Source organism: Ascaphus truei, chromosome 20 (assembly GCF_040206685.1).
Source record: "Ascaphus truei isolate aAscTru1 chromosome 20, aAscTru1.hap1, whole genome shotgun sequence".
Classification (NCBI taxonomy): Eukaryota; Metazoa; Chordata; class Amphibia; order Anura; family Ascaphidae; genus Ascaphus; species Ascaphus truei.
In genome coordinates, this window is record NC_134502.1 from 26,108,365 (window position 1) to 26,130,019 (window position 21,655).

The 21,655-nt window shown below is 49.9% G+C and overlaps 1 protein-coding gene across 1 annotated transcript in view; it reads right to left on the reverse strand.

Annotated features, from left to right (window-relative positions):
* Nucleotides 1–19,620: 19,620 nt before the first annotated feature.
* PRKCSH (PRKCSH beta subunit of glucosidase II) overlaps nucleotides 19,621–21,655 on the reverse strand; it is a 16,967-nt gene continuing 14,932 nt past the window's right edge. The window contains 3 exon segments of the mRNA XM_075577845.1: nucleotides 19,621–19,918; nucleotides 20,265–20,410; nucleotides 21,641–21,655. Of these exon segments, the coding sequence (XP_075433960.1) occupies nucleotides 20,270–20,410; nucleotides 21,641–21,655 (156 nt within the window). The 3' untranslated portion in view covers nucleotides 19,621–19,918; nucleotides 20,265–20,269.

Genomic DNA, 21,655 nt, shown 5'->3' on the forward strand with positions numbered 1-21,655 from the left:
CTAGTATATAAGGCGCCTCAGGGTGGTAAGTGTATATAGGGGGCAAAGGGATGTGGTATAATTATATATTGTATGTTGTAGTGTATTGTGTGTTGTGTATAACAATCTCACATCCTCCGACCACTCCTGATAGAATTGTCACTGGAGAAAAATATTGTGGGCAAGCTGCAGGAGGAGAACAGCGAGAGGTACAATACAGAGAGCGCCTCGCTGATAGAGGGTAGTACAAAAATGGTGTTCTAACCGGATATATGCTTGATGCAGCCTGCTGGAGTGGGTATTAGGGGCTAGATATATGCCTGACACAATATATTCACACTCTACACAAAAGAGTGACAATAACAGAAAGTCCTTAGTGAGCAACGCAATTAAAAAAACAAATAGTATCAAAGATAGGCTACAATGTGGCTAGGAATATGTAACCGGTGAGTGGAGATTTTCAATGAATTGTATTTATAACCGATAATCAAAGTATCCATTCAACAGACTGGCAATGGGATATACACACATCAAAATACCAGCGCCCAGAGAGAGACGTATATCAGAAAATAAAGATACTGCTCAGTTACTCTATGGGGGCAGCAGTAACTAGATAGCAGTTATATATTACTCGTATACATGGGAAATAAGTTGTTTTATAAAATATATAGTCCCGGCGAATAATATATATGACCCAAGTCAGTGTATAATATTTGTGGCCATCACAGTAGTGTAGTGTAAATCCAGAGATGATCTTTATCAGCTGTTTTAAATAAAAAATAGAACTAGGTGTCTGCCTCGTAGTAAAAGCAGTTCACAGCCCCCGGTACCTTACACGCTAATACGCTCCTAACCGGCGTGGTGTACTAATGAACGCCACAGGATGTATACCGCCGAGTGGGGTAGGCCGACTAGGTAGCTACCATATCAGACGGCAGCTCTCCTCGCTGAAAAACCAGAGTGAGGCTGCCCGCTACTGACTGCACGTCACCGCGCTATCACGTGGGATGATGTCATAGAGTAGCGCCCGCCATTAGCGCGTAAGGTACCGGGGGCTGTGAACTGGTTTTACTACGAGGCAGACACCTAGTTCTATTTTTTTATTTAAAACAGCTGATAAAGATCATCTCTGGATTTACACTACACTACTGTGATGGCCATAAATATTATACACGGACTTGGGTCATATATATTATTCGCCGGGACTATATATTTTATAAAACAACTTATTTCCCATGTATACGAGTAATATATAACTACTATCTAGTTACTGCTGCCCCCATAGAGTAACTGAGCAGTATCTTTATTTTCTGATATACGTCTCTCTCTGGGCGCTGGTATTTTGATGTGTGTATATCCCATTGCCAGTCTGTTGAATGGCTACTTTGATTATCGGTTATAAATACAATTCATTGAAAATCTCCACTCACCGGTTACATATTCCTAGCCACATTGTAGCCTATCTTTGATACTATTTGGTTTTTTAATTGCGTTGCTCACTAAGGACTTTCTGTTATTGTCACTCTTTTGTGTAGAGTGTGAATATATTGTGTCAGGCATATATCTAGCCCCTAATGCCCACTCCAGCAGGCTGCATCAAGTATATATCCGGTTAGGACACAATTTTTGTACTACCCTCTCTCAGTGAGGCGCTCTCTGTATTGTATCTCTCGCTGTTCTCCTCCTGCAGCTTGCCCACAATATTTTTCTCGAGTGACAATTCTATCAGGAGTGGTCGGAGGATGTGAGATTGTTATACACAACACACAATACACTACAACATACAATATATAATTATACCACATCCCTTTGCCCCTATATACACTTACCACCCTGAGGCGCCTTATATACTAGGATTTGAACATTCTAAGGTGCCGGTCTCTAATAATCCAACTATTCACCGACCCAATCATTGTGCTTCTTGATTTGAGGCGGTTAGTTTAATTCTTGTTTTAAACATTAGTGTTGTGTTTTTGTGTTTATTTTTCATTTCATATTTCATAACCAATAAAGGTTAAGTTTTATTCTGTACTTACCATATCATCATTCCATGAGTGCTAGTTATATAGGGGTCTTTTTCACTTGTTTAGGTAAGTGTAGTTTTGCTTGTCCTTCAAGACGAGCAAGCAGCACAAGGCGTGAGGTGGGGGGGAGGGGGGAGAGAGGGGCGACATGGGGGGGGGGGGGGAGAGGGGAGACAGAGAGCGGGAGAGAGGGGGGGGACAGGGTGCTGCAGATGTCATTCAAGCCAAGCAAGCAGCACAAGGCGTGAGGGGGAGGGAGAGAGAGAAGGGAGAGGGGGGGGGAGGAGAGAGGGGGGACAGGTTGCTACAGCAGAGAGTGCCAACCTCGGGTTATACACACAGATGCAGAGAGAGCCACCTCTAGGGCTGGACACAGGGGATGCAGACTGTCACCTCTAGGGCTGGGTGCAGAGCCTGGCACCTCTAGGGTTATACACAGAGATGCAGAGTCTGGCACCTATAGGGTTATACACGGAAATGCAGAGCCTGGTACCTCTAGGGTTATACACAGATGCAGAGCCTGGCACCTCTAGGGTGGGTTAAACACAGAGATGCAGAGAGTGGCACCTCTAGGGCTGGACACAGGGGATGCAGAGACTGCCACCTCTTGGGTTATACACGGAGATGCAGAGAGTGGCACCTCTAGGGTTATACACGGAGATGCAGAGAGTGGCACCTCTAGGGTTATACACGGAGATGCAGAGCCTGGCACCTCTAGGGCTGGATAGGTCTGTCTGTTAACTCTCTCTGGCAGTGAAAGGGTGAACTCTCGCAATTGTCCATAAGACGTAATCCTGTAACCCTGTCACTGCCGAAAGCTATAATAACCACCCCCCCCCCTTCCTCCTCCAGGACAGAGAGAGAGAATGAAAACGATAGAGGAGGAGAGGAGGGGAGGAGGAGGGAGAGGAGGGAGAGGGGGAGGAGGAAACGTAAGCGAGAAAAAAAACAAATATGAGAAATCTATTTTTATAAAAAAACGGAGAAAAGAAAATCAAAGAAATATCCGGCGGTGTTTTACCTTTCGCCCCCGTCTTATAAAGCAAAGGGTGAAATGGCGCGAGCGAGGGGCGCGGAAATTAGACGGGGAGCAGATATATATATATCTGCTCCCCATCTAATAATAATATACATACACACAGTGTGTATATATATATATATATATACACATATACACATATACACACACACACGTACAGTGGTGTGAAAAAGAAAGTGCACCCTCTTTGAATTCTATGGTTTTACATATCAGGACATAATAACAATCATCTGTTCCTTAGCAGGTCTTACAATTAGGTCAATACAACCTCAGATGAACAACAACAACAACACATGACATATTACACCGTGTCATGATTTATTTAACACAAATAAAGCCAAAATGGAGAAGCCGTGTGTGAAACACTAAGTACACCTTATGATTCAATCGCTTGTAGAACCACATTTAGCAGCAATATCTTGAACTACTGCTGCGGCCAAGTTTATTCGAGCATTTGCCCGTTCTTGGCCGCAGCAGTAGCCTGGCGCGCGCCCGAGAGTGACGGGCGCGCGCCGAAGCAGCGGAAGAGCGCCCTCCGATCGGGGCGCTCTCCCTACCGCTGCCGGGTCCGCCGGGTCCCCCGGAACCCCCTGCCGCTGTCCCGCGATCGCGGGACACCAGGGCTCCCTCGGGGAGCCCCTGGACGTCCGTGCAGGGGGCGCACGCTCCCGAAGACGCGTGACCGCGCGCACGCCGAGGGGCGGCCACTAGCAAGCCGGGAAATCTCCCGGCTTGCGGATCTGGCCGCAGAGTGATAAAGCGTGTCGGTAGTGTAATCGTTTTCTGTATGACTTTATCAGTCTCTCACATTGTTGTGGAGGAATTTTGGCCCACTCTTCTTTACAACGTTGCTTCAGTTCATTGAGGTTTGTGGGCATTTGTTTATGCACAGCTCTCTTAAGGTCCCGCCACAGCATTTCAATCGGGTTGAGATCTGGACTTTGACTGGGCCATTGCAACACCTTGATTCTTTTCTTTTTCAGCCATTCTGTTGTAGATTTGCTGGTGTGCTTGGGATCATTGTCCTGTTGCATGACCCAATTTCGGCCAAGCTTTAGCTGTCGGACAGATGGCCTCACATTTGACTCTAGAATACTTTGGTATACAGAGGAGTTCATGGTCGACTCAATGACTGCAAGGTTCCCAGGTCCTGTGGCTGCAAAACAAGCCCAAATCATCACCCCTCCACCACCGTACTTGACAGTTGGTATGAGGTGTTTGTGCTGATATGCTGTGTTTGGTTTTCGCCAAACGTGGCGCTGTGCATTATGGCCAAACATCTCCACTTTGATCTTGTATGTCCAAAGGACATTGTTCCAGAAGTCTTGTGGTTTGTTCAGATGCAACTTAGCAAACCTAAGTCATGCTGCCATGTTCTTTTTAGAGAGAAGAGGCTTTCTCCTGGCAACCCTTCCAAACAAACCATACTTGTTCAGTCTTTTTCTAATTGTACTGTCATGAACTTTAACATTTAATATGCTAACTGAGGCCTGTAGAGTCTGAGATGTAACTCTTGGGTATTTTGCAATTTCTCTGAGCATTGCACGGTCTGACCTTGGGGTGAATTTGCTGGGACGTCCACTCCTGGGAAGATTGTCAACTGTCTTGAATGTTTTCCACTTTTGAATAATCTTTCTCATTGTAGAATGATGGACTTTAAATTGTTTGGAAATGGCCTTATAACCCTTCCCAGATTGATGGGCAGCAACAATTGCTTCTCTAAGATCATTGCTGATGTCTTTCCTCAGCACACTTTGTGCTTGCCCTTTGCAGAGCTCACACACTATTTAGCTACACATCTCACTACTATATGTACATGGTGGTTGAGTTTTTTCTTTTTTTGACTATAATCTTTGTTGCGTTGTTATTGTTTTCACCATGTCTTGTTTTTCTACTATACACACCGCTTAAGTGGACTAGGGACATCACCCAGATATATACCATCTGTCCAGTCGGTGTAAGATAATTACCCTCCAGACTTAGCTTCAATGACCTATATCATTTTAGGTTCATTGAATTATTGACATAAGGATTTCCATATGGTTTATGGACCCTCTAATCTGGTATTATAGGAAAGGGTACTATCTGAGCGACACAGTTCCACATTTAGGTGTTGTTATACCCATATCTCCTCAAGAGTGAGGACGATTCTGCTGGTTTGCCTTTTAGGGGCTGGCCTTGGATTATATATACCATGCCCCTCTGTACAATTCTTTTTTAACCTTCTCTTGTGATTAAAAGGTTTTTAACACACTCATTACTATCAATACTGGCTCATCCGAGTGCATTCAAGGAGGAACTTTTTCTCTTTTCCGCTTTAGTTATACTTTTCCTCTTTTGCACCGGTATTTGGCTCGACACCTTATTACTTATACACTTTTTACCTGCTGATGCGGGAGCATCCCTTACCCCTCCCTCCCCCCCCTCCCCATTCTTGGATTATCTGATGTCTTTCCTCCTCGGCATTGTGTTAACACACACCTGAATGCTCCAGACCAGCAAACTGCTAAAACTTTGGCTTTTATAGAGGTCGTCACACTTGCTGATGATCAATTAATCAAGGGCATTTGATTAGCAGCACCTGTCTGCTACTTAGCATCTTAATTCCTATGGAAGCAGTACGGGTGCACTTAGTTTTTCACACATGGCTTCTCCATTTTGGCTTTATTTTTGTTAAATAAATCATGACACGGTGTAATATGTCATGTGTTGTTGTTCATCTGAGGTTGTATTTACCTAATTGTAAGACCTGCTAAGGAACAGATGATAGTTATTATGTCCTGAAATGTAACACCATGGAATTCAAAGAGGGTGTACTATCTTTTTCACACACACACCACTGTATATGTGTTAAAATATATATATATACACACACACACACACACATGTATACGCGCATACATTCATATATAACTGTGTATATACATATTTACATATGTATTTATATCCCGTAGACGCGCTGCGGGCGCACACACCCTCCAATTTAATATGCGGCCGCCGCCTGTCCCTATGTAGAACCCAAGCGTGCTTGTAATCCTTCTCCTCGCCCCCTCCACGTCATCGTCCTAATTATTATTTTTTGTTTTCATATTTAAAACGCCCCCCCCCCACGTTGCGCGCCTCCCAAAAACAAACCCGCCTGTCGCCATTATCTCTTTAGCATACGGTGCTTCCGCTGCAGCAGAGGATTCTGGGTAAATGACATACAGTAAGCCCTGGCGGTGCCTCACATTCGGCTTCTCGTTCGATTTTTAAACATGGACTCCCCCCTTCAAGCTTCCGCCCGCCGCACTAGGTGCATGAGCCCACTCCGGCCTCACGGGTTACCCACCCCGCCTCGCCCTATTACCTCTTTAGCATACAGTGCTTCCGCTGCAGCAGAGGATTCTGGGTAAATGACATGCAACTGAGCCCTGGCGGTGTGGCTTTTGGCAGAACAGCAGAAACCATTGATTCCCCCCCCCCCCACCTAAGGATTTGGGACTTTTGATGTTTTGTTTTTCTTCAGTTCCTATTTTTCGTGCGTGTCCCCTCCCCGTTGCAGAGCGCGAGCTCCCGACCCCAAAAAAACGGGGCGTGCGTTTTTTTTTTTTAAAAGGGTTATTATATTATTATTGTTATTACCATTGAATATCGTGCCGGTTTTGGAAGGGGATCGGGGGAAACAAAATGGCCGGACGGCGGTTTTTCCACGCGAAAGATTGTTTCTGATTACCGCCGCAGTCCCGCTTATCCGGGACCGCGTTAAGGATGTGACATTTTTTTTCATTGTGAAATCTTACAGCTCGAGGGGGGAAATGAAATATATCTATATATATATATTTGTAGAGGATTTCTTAACAAACAAAAAAAAAAAAAAGACGCAGTTTATTTTATTTTTTTGTAAAGAACTGCTCGTTTTGAAAAAATAAATAAATAAAAAAAAACCCTCTCCCCGCAGCGCCCGTCCCTGATATTTCATTCGATTTCCGCGTTCCTCGCGGACGCCGTAACATGAAATATATCTCGCGCTTAAAATGGCGGGGGGAGAGGGGGTAGGGGGGACGGGGGAGGGTGGAGATGTCCAAAGCGGTTTAAATGAAACCCTCGCTCAGCGGGACTGCACGGCGTAATCAGAAACGGAAAATCGAAAACAAAACAAACACGATTATGCGCTTGGCGCTCATTTTCTCGTAAGTACGGTAGTTAGCAAACGCGCTCAATTAGTCTTTTGTAACAATTAAGTTATTGTCTGTGCTAGCCGGTGAAATATTATTCTTTTAACGTGTTATTTATTTGATTATTTTTATTAAATATCATTTCGTGTTTTTGGCGGTCGTTTTTTGTTTTTTGTTTGTTTGTTAACGCCCAAGCGCCGTGGGGAAGGGGTGAGAAAACAGAACCCCACACCCCCCCCCCTGACCCGCGTTCTAGATTGAAACGTTAGCTTTGATTTAGGTTCTTTGTGTTCTAGGTTCGGCGCGGTTATGCCGCCCCCGCGTGAGTAGAACGTGGTAGGAATTTCTCTGGCGAATGAAAACCGCTAAAACAAAAAAAATATATATATATATAAATATGACGGATATCGCAGAATGAGGGGAAAAAAAATGTGTAATAGAAAAATACAAGTTTATGTAGAAAAAGAAAAAAAAACCTAAAAAAATAAAAAAACGTACAAAAAGCGAAAAAATGACGCGGTCAGATCTGGGGGATTGTTGTGTGTGTTTTTTTTTAACTTATTTCTGAAGTATTTATTCTTTATTTGTGTGGGTACAGATATGTGTATATACGTATGTTCTTTTCCGATTTGAGCCTAAAAAACAATGTTTTTTATTTAATTATTATTCTCTCTCTTTCTCGAACCCCCCCCCCCCTTTCTCCATTCAGGGGGGGGGATTTAAGAAGTCGACGTAGGAGATAATTTATTTAACGAGCGGGGGGGGGGGGGGGGGAAAGAAAAATAATTTTTAAAAAAGGGGATAAAAATGATTATTAATGCTAATACGAATGTGCATTTTTTTTTTTTTACAAGCTGGATTAAAGGCTGAGGAGCCGAGAGCACTGAATAAAAAAATAAATAAAATAAAAAAAGATAATTCATAATAACGATCTTGTGTCTGGTTATTGTGGGGGTTTTTTAAATATGGCGGTTGGAAGTGGGGGTGCGGTTAAAATCCGGGTGGGTGATTGGCTGCCGTCGGAGGGTGGGATTTCTGCTCTGTCGTGTGATTGGTTGCTGGAAGTGGGCGTGGTTTGAGTGCTGGAATTTGATTGGCTGCTGGTAATGGGTCGGATGGTGATGCTGGGATCCGGTGTGTAGGTGGGAATACATGTCAGTGGTAGGATTGGTTGCTGAAAATGGTGTCGCCTTACTTTCTTTGTGTATTACAGGAGGTATATCCCTATGGGTAAGGAACGGCGACACCCTGTGGTCACTGTGTGTATTACAGGAGGTATATCCCTATGGGTACGGCAGTGACGGTGACACCCTGCGGTCACTGTGTGTATTACAGGAGGTATATCCCTATGGGTACGGCCGTGACGGTGACACCCTGCGGTCACTGTGTGTATTACAGGAGGTATATCCCTATGGGTACGGAACGGCGACACCCTGTGGTCACTGTGTGTATTACAGGAGGTATATCCCTATGGGTACGGCAGTGACGGTGACACCCTGCGGTCACTGTGTGTATTACAGGAGGTATATCCCTATGGGTACGGCCGTGACGGTGACACCCTGCGGTCACTGTGTGTATTACAGGAGGTATATCCCTATGGGTACGGCAGTGACACCCTGCGGTCACTGTGCGTTTTACAGGAGGTATATCCCTATGGGTACGGCAGTGACACCCTGCGGTCACTGTGTGTACTACAGGAGGTATATCCCTATGGGTACGGCAGTGACGGTGACACCCTGCGGTCACTGTGCGTATTACAGGAGGTATATCCCTATGGGTACGGCCGTGACGGTGACACCCTGCGGTCACTGTGTGTATTAAAGGAGGTATATCCCTATGGGTACGGAACGGCGACACCCTGTGGTCACTGTGTGTATTACAGGAGGTATATCCCTATGGGTACGGCAGTGACACCCTGTGGTCACTGTGCGTATTACAGGAGGTATATCCCTATGGGTACGGCACGGTGACGGTGACTCCCTGTGGTCACTGTGTGTATTACAGGAGGTATATCCCTATGGGTACGGCAGTGACACCCTGCGGTCACTGTGCGTGTTACAGGAGGTATATCCCTATGGGTACGGCAGTGACACCCTGTGGTCACTGTGTGTATTACAGGAGGTATATCCCTATGGGTACAGCACGGTGACGGTGACACCCTGCGATCACTGTGTATTACAGGAGGTATATCCCTATGGGTACGGCAGTGACAGTGACACCCTGCGATCACTGTGTGTCTTACAGGAGGTATATCCCATAGGCTATGGGTACGGCAGAGATGGTGACACCCTGTGGTCACTGTATGTATTACAGGATGTATATCCCTATGGGTACGGCACAGTGACACCCAGTGGTCACTGTGTGTATTACAGGAGGTATATCCCTAAGGGTACGGCACGGTGACGGTGACACCCTGTGGTCACTGTATGTATTACAGGAGGTATATCCCTATGGGTACAGCAGTGACAAGGACACCCTGCGATCACTGTGTATTACAGGAGGTATATCCCTATGGGTACGGCAGTGACAGTGACACCCTGCGATCACTGTGTGTCTTACAGGAGGTATATCCCATAGGCTATGGGTACGGCAGAGATGGTGACACCCTGTGGTCACTGTATGTATTACAGGATGTATATCCCTATGGGTACGGCACAGTGACACCCAGTGGTCACTGTGTGTATTACAGGAGGTATATCCCTACGGGTACGGCAGTGACGGTGACACCCTGTGGTCACTGTGTGTATTACAGGAGGTATATCCCTATGGGTTCGGGACAGTGACGGTGATACCCTGCGGTCACTGTGTGTATTACAGGAGGTATATCCCTATGGGTACGGCACGGTGACACCCTGCGGTCAGTGTGTGTATTACAGGAGGTATATCCCTATGGGTATGGCACAGTGACGGTGACACCCTGCGATCACTGTGTATATTACAGGAGGTATATCCCTATGGGTATGGCACAGTGACGGTGACGCCCTGCGGTCACTGTGTGTATTACAGGAGGTATATCCCAATGGGTAGGGCAGTGACTGTGACAACCTGTGGTCACTGTGTGTATTACAGGAGGTATATCCCTATGGGTACGGCACAGTGACACCCAGTGGTCACTCTGTGTATTACATGAGGTATATCCCTATGGGTACGGCAGTGACGGTGACACCCTGCGGTCACTATGTGTATTACAGGAGGTATATCCCTATGGGTACGGCACAGTGACACCCAGTGGTCACTGTGTGTATTACAGGAGGTATATCCCTATGGGTATGGCACGGTGACGGTGAAACCCTGCGGTCACTATGTGTATTACAGGAGGTATATCCCTATGGGTACGGCACAGTGACGGTGACACCCTGTGGTCACTCTGTGTATTACAGGAGGTATATCCCTATGGGTATGGCACGGTGACGGTGAAACCCTGCGGTCACTATGTGTATTACAGGAGGTATATCCCTATGGGTACGGCACAGTGACGGTGACACCCTGTGGTCACTGTGTGTATTACAGGAGGTATATCCCTATGGGTACGGCACAGTGACCCCCTGTGGTCACTGTGTGTATTACAGGAGGTATATCCCTATGGTACGGCAGTGACGGTGACACCCTGCGGTTACTGTGTGTATTACAGGAGGTATATCCCATAGGCTATGGGTACGGAAGAGATGGTGACACCCTGTGGTCACTGTATGTATTACAGGAGGTATATCCCTATGGGTACGGCACAGTGACACCCAGTGGTCACTGTGTGTATTACAGGAGGTATATCCCTATGGGTATGGCACGGTGACGGTGAAACCCTGCGGTCACTATGTGTATTACAGGAGGTATATCCCTATGGGTACGGCACAGTGACGGTGACACCCTGTGGTCACTCTGTGTATTACAGGAGGTATATCCCTATGGGTATGGCACGGTGACGGTGAAACCCTGCGGTCACTATGTGTATTACAGGAGGTATATCCCTATGGGTACGGCACAGTGACGGTGACACCCTGTGGTCACTGTGTGTATTACAGGAGGTATATCCCTATGGGTACGGCACAGTGACCCCCTGTGGTCACTGTGTGTATTACAGGAGGTATATCCCTATGGTACGGCAGTGACGGTGACACCCTGCGGTTACTGTGTGTATTACAGGAGGTATATCCCATAGGCTATGGGTACGGAAGAGATGGTGACACCCTGTGGTCACTGTATGTATTACAGGAGGTATATCCCTATGGGTACGGCACAGTGACACCCAGTGGTCACTGTGTGTATTACAGGAGGTATATCCCTATGGGTACGGCAGTGACGGTGACACCCTGTGTTCACTGTGTGTATTACAGGAGGTAAATCCCTATGGGTACGGCACAGTGACACCCAGTGGTCACTCTGTGTATTACAGGAGGTATTTCCCTATGGGTACGGCACAGTGACACCCAGTGGTCACTCTGTGTATTACAGGAGGTATATCCCTATGGGTACAGCAGTGACGGTGACACCCTGTGGTCACTGTATGTATTACAGGAGGTATATCCCTATGGGTACGGCACAGTGACACCCAGTGGTCACTGTGTGTCTTACAGGAGGTATATCCCATAGGCTATGGGTACGGCAGAGACGGTGACACCCTGCGGTCACTGTGTGTATTACAGGAGGTATATTCCTATGGGTACGGTACGGTGACACCCTGCGGTCACTGTGTATTACAGGAGGTATATCCCTATGGGTACGGCAGTGACAGTGACACCCTGCGATCTCTGTGTGTCTTACAGGAGGTATATGCCATAGGCTATGGGTACGGCAGAGACGGTGACACCCTGTGGTCACTGTATGTATTACAGGAGGTATATCCCTATGGGTACGGCACAGTGACACCCAGTGGTCACTGTGTGTATTACAGGAGGTATATCCCTATGGGTACGGCATGGTGACACCCTGCGGTCGGTGTGTGTATTACAGGAGGTATATCCCTATGGGTACAGCACAGTGACGGTGACACCCTGTGGTCACTGTGTGTATTACAGGAGGTATATCCCTATGGGTACGGCACAGTGACCCCCTGTGGTCACTGTGTGTATAACAGGAGGTATATCCCTATGGTACGGCAGTGACGGTGACACCCTGCGGTCACTGTGTGTATTACAGGAGGTATATCCCTATGGGTACGGCAGTGACGGTGACAACCTGTGGTCACTGTGTGTATTACAGGAGGTATATCCCATAGGCTATGGGTACGGCAGAGACGGTGACACCCTGTGGTCACTGTGTGTATTACAGGAGGTATATCCCTATGGGTACGGCACAGTGACGGTGACACCCTGCGGTCACTGTGTGAATTACAGGAGGTATATCCCTATGGGTACGGCACAGTGACGGTGACACCCTGCGATCCCTGTGTGTATTACAGGAGGTATATCCCTATGGGTACGGAACGGTGACACCCTGTGGTCACTGTGTGTATTACAGGAGGTATATCCCTATGGGTATGGCACAGTGACGGTGACACACACAGTGACCGCAGGGTGTCACCGTCACTGCCGTACCCATAGGGATATAACTCCTGTAATACACACAGTGACCGCAGGGTGTCACCGTCACTGTGCCGTACTCATAGGGATATACCTCCTGTAATTCACACAGTGACCGCAGAGTGTCACCGTCACTGTGCCGTACTCATAGGGATATACCTCCTGTAATACGCACAGTGCCCGCAGGGTATTACAGGATGTATTTCCCTATGGGTACGGCACAGTGACGGTGACAGCCTGCGGTCAGTGTATTACAGGCGGTATATCCCTATGGGTACGGCACAGTGATACCCTGCGGTCAGTGTATTACAGGCGGTATATCCCTATGGGTACGGCACAGTGATACCCTGCGGTCAGTGTATTACAGGCGGTATATCCCTATGGGTACGGCACAGTGATACCCTGCGGTCAGTGTATTACAGGTGGTATATCCCTATGGGTACGGCACAGTGACACCCTGCGGTCACTGTGTGTATTACAAGAGGTATATCCCTATGGGTACGGCAGAGACGGTGAAACCCTGTGGTCACTGTGTGTATTACAGGAGGTATATCCCAATGGGTACAGCACAGTGACGGTGACACCCTGTGGTCACTGTATGTATTACAGCAGGTATATCCCTATGGGTACGGCACAGTGACACCCAGTGGTCACTCTGTGTATCACAGGAGGTATATCCCTATGGGAATGGCACGGTGACACCCTGCGGTAAGTGTGTGTATTACAGGAGGTATAACTCTATGGGTATGGCACGGTGACGGTGACACTCTGCGGTCACCGTGGGTATTACAGGAGATATATCCCTATGGTACGGCAGTGACGGTGACACCCTGCGGTTAGTGTATTACAGGAGGTATATCCCTATGGGTACGGCAGTGACAGTGACACCCTGCGGTCACTGTGTGTATTACAGGAGGTATATCCCTATGGGTACGGCACAGTGACACCCAGTGGTCACTCTGTGTATTACAGGAGGTATATCCCTATAGGTACGGCAGAGACGGTGACGCCCTGCGGTCACTGTGTGTATTACAGGAGGTATATCCCTATGGGTACGGCACGGTGACACCCTGCGGTCACTGTGTGTATTACAGGAGGTATAGCCCTATGGGTACGGCAGAGACGGTGACGCCCTGCAGTTACTGTGTGTATTACAGGAGGTATATCCCTATGGGTACGGCACAGTGACAGTGACACCCTGCGGTCACTGTGTGTATTACAGGAGGTATATCCCTATAGGTACGGCAGTGACGGTGACACCATATGGTCACTGTGTGTATTACAGGAGGTATATCCCTATGGGTACGCCACAGTGACCCCCTGTGGTCACTGTGTGTATTACAGGAGGTATATCCCTTTGGGTACAGCACAGTGACGGTGACACCCTGTGGTCACTGTGTGTATTACAGGAGGTATATCCCTATGGGTACGGCACAGTGACCCCCTGTGGTCACTGTGTGTATAACAGGAGGTATATCCCTATGGTACGGCAGTGACGGTGACACCCTGCGGTCACTGTGTGTATTACAGGAGGTATATCCCTATGGGTACGGCAGTGACGGTGACAACCTGTGGTCACTGTGTGTATTACAGGAGGTATATCCCTATGGGTACGGCACGGTGACACCCTGCGGTCACTGTGTGTATTACAGGAGGTATATCCCTATGGGTACGGCACAGTGACGGTGACACCCTGCAGTCACTGTGTGAATTACAGGAGGTATATCCCTATGGGTACGGCACAGTGACGGTGACACCCTGCGATCACTGTGTGTATTACAGGAGGTATATCCCTATGGGTATAGCACAGTGACGGTGACACACACAGTGACCGCAGGGTGTCACCGTCACTGCCGTACCCATAGGGATATACCTCCTGTAATACACACAGTGACCGCAGGGTGTCACCGTCACTGTGCCGTACTCATAGGGATATACCTCCTGTAATACGCACAGTGACCGCAGGGTATTACAGGATGTATTTCCCTATGGGTACGGCACAGTGATACCCTGCGGTCAGTGTATTACAGGAGGTATATCCCTATGGGTACGGCACAGTGACGGTGACACCCTGTGGACACTGTGTGTATTACAGGTGGTATATCCCTATGGGTACGGCACAGTGACACCCTGCGGTCAGTGTATTACAGGTGGTATATCCCTATGGGTACGGCACGGTGACACCCTGCGGTCACTGTGTGTATTACAGGAGGTATATCCCTATGGGTACGGCACAGTGACGGTGACACCCTGTGGTCACTGTGTGTATTACAGGAGGTATATCCCTATAGGTACGGCACAGTGACACCCTGCGATCACTGTGTCTAACAGGAGGTATATCCCATAGGCTATGGGTACGGCAGAGACGGTGAAACCCTGCGGTCACTGTGTGTATTACAGTAGGTATATCCCTATGGGTACGGCACAGTGACACCCAGTGCACTGTGTGTCTTACAGGAGGTATATCCCAAAGGCTATGGGTACGGCAGAGACGGTGATGCCCTGCGGTCACTGTGTGTATCACAGGAGGTATATCCCTATGGGAATGGCACGGTGACACCCTGCGGTAAGTGTGTGTATTACAGGAGGTATAACCCTATGGGTATGGCACGGTGACGGTGACACTCTGCGGTCACCGTGGGTATTACAGGAGATATATCCCTATGGTACGGCAGTGACGGTGACACCCTGCGGTCAGTGTATTACAGGAGGTATATCCCTATGGTACGGCAGTGACGGTGACACCCTGCGGTCAGTGTATTACAGGAGGTATATCCCTATGGGTACGGCACAGTGACAGTGACACCCTGCGGTCACTGTGTGTATTACAGGAGGTATATCCCTATGGGTACGGCACAGTGACACCCAGTGGTCACTCTGTGTATTACAGGAGGTATATCCCTATAGGTACGGCAGTGACGGTGACACCCAGTGGTCACTGTGTGTCTTACAGGAGGTATATCCCATAGGCTATGGGTACGGCAGAGACGGTGACGCCCTGCGGTCACTGTGTGTATTACAGGAGGTATATCTCTATGGGTACGGCAGTGACAGTGACACCCTGTGGTCACTGTATGTATTACAGGAGGTATATCCCTATGGGTACGGCACAGTAACACCCTGCGATCACTGTGTCTAACAGGAGGTATATCCCATAGGCTATGGGTACGGCAGAGACGGTGAAACCCTGCGGTCACTGTGTGTATTACAGGAGGTATATCCCTATAGGTACGGCAGTGACGGTGACACCATGTGGTCACTGTGTGTATTACAGGAGGTATATCCCTATGGGTACGGCACAGTGACCCCCTGTGGTCACTGTGTATATTACAGGAGGTATAGCCCTATGGGTACGGCACAGTGACGGTGACACCCTGTGGACACTGTGTGTATTACAGGTGGTATATCCCTATGGGTACGGCACAGTGACGGTGACACCCTGTGGACACTGTGTGTATTACAGGATGTATATCTCTATGGGTACGGCACAGTGACACCCTGCAGTCACTGTGTGTATTACAGGAGGTATATCCCTATGGGTACGGCACAGTGACGGTGACACCCTGCAGTCACTGTGTGAATTACAGGAGGTATATCCCTATGGGTACGGCACAGTGACGGTGACACCCTGCGATCACTGTGTGTATTACAGGAGGTATATCCCTATGGTACAGCACAGTGACACCCAGTGGTCACTGTGTGTATTACAGGAGGTATATCCCTATGGGTACAGCACAGTGACGGTGACACCCTGTGGTCACTGTGTGTCTTACAGGAGGTATATCCCTATGGGTACGGCACAGTGACACCCAGTGGTCACTGTGTGTATTACAGGAGGTATATCCCTATGGGTACGGCACAGTGACACCCAGTGGTCACTGTGTGTATTACAGGAGGTATATCCCTATGGGTATGGCACGGTGACGGTGACACCCTGCGGTCACTGTGTGTATTACAGGAGGTATATCCCTATGGGTACGGCATGGTGACACCCTGCGGTCACTGTGTGTATTACAGGAGGTATATCCCTATGGGTATGGCACGGTGACACCCTGTGGTCACTGTGTGTATTACAGGAGGTATATCCCTATGGGTACGGCAGAGACGGTGACACCCTGCGGTCACTGTGTGTATTACAGGAGCTATATCCCTATGGGTACGGCACGGTGACACCCTGTGGTCACTGTGTGTATTACAGGAGGTATATCCCTATGGGTACGGCACAGTGACGGTGACACCCTGTGGTCACTGTGTGTATTACAGGAGGTATATCCCTATGGGTACGGCACAGTGACGGTGACACCCTGTGATCACTGTGTGTATTACAGGAGGTATATCCCTATGGGTACGGCACAGTGACGGCGACACCCTGCGGTCACTGTGTGTATTACAGGAGGTATATCCCTATGGGTACGGCACGGTGACACCCTGTGGTCACTGTGTGTATTACAGGAGGTATATCCCTATGGGTACGGCACAGTGACACCCTGTGGTCACTGTGTGTATTACAGGAGGTATATCCCTATGGGTACGGCACAGTGACGGTGACACCCTGCGGTCACTGTGTGTATTACAGGAGGTATATCCCTATGGGTACGGCACGGTGACACCCTGTGGTCACTGTGTGTATTACAGGAGGTATATCCCTATGGGTACGGCACGGTGACTCCCTGTGGTCACTGTGTGTATTACAGGAGGTATATCCCTATGGGTACAGCACAGTGACACCCTGCGGTCACTGTGTGTATTACAGGAGGTATATCCCTATGGGTACAGCACAGTGACACCCTGTGGTCACTGTGTGTATTACAGGAGGTATATCCCTATGGGTACGGCACGGTGACGGTGACACCCTGCGGTCACTGTGTGTATTACAGGAGGTATATCCCTATGGGTACAGCACAGTGACACCCTGCGGTCACTGTGTGTATTACAGGAGGTATATCCCTATGGGTACGGCACAGTGACACCCTGCGGTCACTGTGTGTATTACAGGAGGTATATCCCTATGGGTACGGCAGAGACGGTGATACCCTGTGGTCACTGTGTGTATTACAGGAGGTATATCCCTATGGGTACGGCACAGTGACGGTGACACCCTGCAGTCACTGTGTGTATTACAGGAGGTATATCCCTATGGGTACGGCACAGTGACGGTGACACCCTGCAGTCACTGTGTGTATTACAGGAGGTATATCCCTATGGGTACGGCACAGTGACGGTGACACCCTGTGGTCACTGTGTGTATTACAGGTGGTATATCCCTATGGGTACGGCACAGTGACGGTGACACCGATTACCCTCTCTGAGTAATACCCAGCATGCATCTCTCCGTACTTTGTCAGAAGTTCCTGAATTATCTTCGCATTTCTCCAGTTGCAATCCAGGGGGAGCATGGAAGGGAAATAAAACAAAAAGCAATCTCAGTGCAGACAGTTTGATAACGTATATATAGAATCTGTGATGGATCTTGGTTCGTATGTGTGGCCTTCTTACAAGATGTAAGTCAAAAACAAGCGGTTAGACACAATGGTCTCTGCAAGGAGGGGTTCTCATCCAGGAATATAGAGACTCCCAATCTCAGCTCAGCAGCAGTGTGTATAAAAAAGAAAAGATATCCATAGTGCAGACCAGTAATATAAAAAAACTTGACTTTATATGGTTAAAAATGAACACTTACAATAAAAACATGTATTTCATGCGTGTATCACAATATAAGTGACCGAGGAGAGAATGCTGTTAGCTTCAGGCTCACCCACCACCTCCGGTATGGACCCTGCGTGGGACACTGCTGCCTGGGACTCTCCACCTCGTAGGCTCCCTCTGGGGTGTGTTATTCCCGTCAGCTTCGTTGCTCGTGCAGGACGCTGCTTGGCTCTCTGCCTGGAGCTCCCTCTCGGGTGGGCTGTCCTGTCCGGCAGGCTCCGGTGCGTCACTTCCGGTTGGTCGCAATGCGTCACTTCCGGTCGCGGGTCTGCAATCTCTGCTACAGTTTCTCTCCTTCTCTGGGCGGCTACCACTCTACGCGTTTCGCCAATAGGGTGCGTGGCTTCTTCAGGAGTGTACCGCCCCCTACCTAGTATCTTAATATACCCTGCCCACGCATTTAACATCCATACGTGAGCGCGGGCAGGATACACGGGTCACATCCATATGTGAGATCGGGCAGGATACACGGGTCACATCCATACGTGAGCGTGGGCAGGATACACGGGTCACACCCATACGTGAGCGGGGGCAGGATACACGGGTCACATCCATATGTGAGATCGGGCAGGATACACGGGTCACATCCATACGTGAGCGGGGGCAGGATACACGGGTCACATCCATACGTGAGCGTGGGCAGGATACACGGGTCACACGAGATTTCCTGTCTCTCCGGGTAATACCCAGCATGCATCTCTCTCCATACTTCCAAGTTGTCTGAAGACGGACGGACACACAACTGGGAGAACAGTGTTTTATTTGACAAAATGTTACAAACCTGATCCAAATAATATGTACAGCACCGAAAATGGGAGAGGGCAGGGGGTGGGGAGCAAGAAGGGCAGGGGGGTGGGGAGCAAGAAGGGCAGGGGGGTGGGGAGCAAGAAGGGCAGGGGGGGGGGAGCAAGAAGGGCAGGGAGGAGCAAGAAGGGCAGGGGGGGGGGGAGCAAGAAGGGCAGGGGGGGGGGAGCGCAAGAAGGGCAGGGGGGGGGGAGCAAGAAGGGCAGGGGGGGGGGAGCAAGAAGGGCAGGGGGGGGGGAGCGCAAGAAGGGCAGGGGGGTGGGGAGCAAGAAGGGCAGGGGGGGGGGAGCAAGAAGGGCAGGGAGGAGCAAGAAGGGCAGGGGGGGGGGAGCAAGAAGGGCAGGGGGGGGGGAGCGCAAGAAGGGCAGGGGGGGGGGCGAGCAAGGGCAGGGGGGGGAGCAAGAAGGGCAGGGGGGGGAGCAAGAAGGGCAGGGGGGGGGGAGCAAGAAGGGCAGGGGAGAGGGGGAAACAGTGTAACTGAAGGGGAGCGTAAGGACACAAAAGGGGGATATGGCTCAGTGTGGGGGGCAGTAGATGGTGAGGGGGGGGGAGAGAGAAGGGGGGGGGAGAGAAGATGGGGAGGGGTGGGGGCAGCAGATGGAATGTGGCTCCTGGGTTCACGGGGGGGGTGTAGGGGTGAGGAAGTCCCCTCCTTTTGGTCAGATGTTGCTGGGTCCTTCTAGACAGCAGCGTCTATGGAGTAAACAAAGCAGCGTGAGAGGGAGCGCCGCACAGGCAGACACAGACCGCTACCGTGCGTCTCAGGTAGGTACCACTCTCTCCCATACAGGACACCCCATGCTCCAGTGACACACAGACACACAGACACACAGACACACAGACACACAGACACACAGACACACAGACACACAGACACACAGACACACAGACACACAGACACACAGACACACAGACACACAGACACACAGACACACAGACAGACAGACACACAGACAGACAGACACACAGACAGACACACACACAGACAGACACACAGACACACACACAGACACACACACACACACACACACACACACACCTGTGTCACAGCTCATCGTGATCTCCTGGCAGGACGTCCTGCGGTTGGCGACAGGCCGCCGGGGTGAAGAATTCCATGAGGTACTCACAGCGACTCGGCTCAGACGTGGAGGTGACGAGAGTCTCCTTCCCACAGGACAGCTTCACCTGAGGGAACGGCAGACTGTCACCCAGACTCCATGTCCCATAGCCCCCTCCTGTCTGTGTCACTGTGTCACCCTGCGGGGGGAGGGACAGACACAGTGTCCCATAGCTCCCTCCTGTCTGTGTCACTGTGTCACCCTGCGGGGGGAGGGACAGACTCCATGTCCCATAGCTCCCGTCTGTGTCACTGTGTCACCCTGCGGTGGGAGGGACAGACTCCATGTCTGATAGCTCCCTCCTGTCTGTGTCACCCTGCGGGGGGAGGGACAGACTCCATGTCCCATAGCTCCCTCCTGTCTGTGTCACTGTGTCACCCTGCGGGGGGAGGGACAGACTCCATGTCCCATAGCTCCCTCCTGTCTGTGTCACTGTGTCACCCTGCGGGGGGAGGGACAGACTCCATGTCCCATAGCTCCCTCCTGTCTGGCTCGGTCCCTGCCTGTGTCACTGTGTCACACACCTGTGTGGAGCGGTTCGGTCCCTGCCTGTGTCACTGTGTCACACACCTGTGTGGAGCGGTTCGGTCCCTGCCTGTGTCACTGTGTCACTGTGTCACACACACCTGTGTGGAGTGGTTCGGTCCCCTGTCTGTGTCACTGTGTCACACACCTGTGTGGAGCGGTTCGGTCCCTGCCTGTGTCACCGTGTCACACACCTGTGTGGAGCGGTTCGGTACCTGCCTGTGTCACCGTGTCACACACCTGTGTGGAGCGGTTCGGTCCCTGCCTGTGTCACTGTGTCACACACCTGTGTGGAGCGGTTCGGTCCCTGCCTGTGTCACCACACCTGTGTGGAGCGGTTCGGTCCCTGCCTGTGTCATTGTGTCACACACCTGTGTGCAGCGGTTCGGTCCCTGCCTGTGTCACTGTGTCACACACCTGTGTGCAGCGGTTCGGTCCCTGCCTGTGTCACTGTGTCTCACACCTGTGTGCAGCGGTTCGGTCCCTGCCTGTGTCACTGTGTCACTGTGTCACACACCTGTGTGGAGCGGTTCGGTCCCTGCCTGTGTCACTGTGTCACACACCTGTGTGCAGCGGTTCGGTCCCTGCCTGTGTCACACACCTGTGTGCAGCGGTTCGGTCCCTACCTGTGTGCAGCGGTTCGGTCCCTGCCTGTGTCACTGTGTCACTGTGTCACACACCTGTGTGCAGCGGTTCGGTCCCTGTCTGTGTCACTGTGTCACACACCTGTGTGGAGCGGTTCGGTCCCTGCCTGTGTCACTGTGTCACACACCTGTGTGCTGCGGTT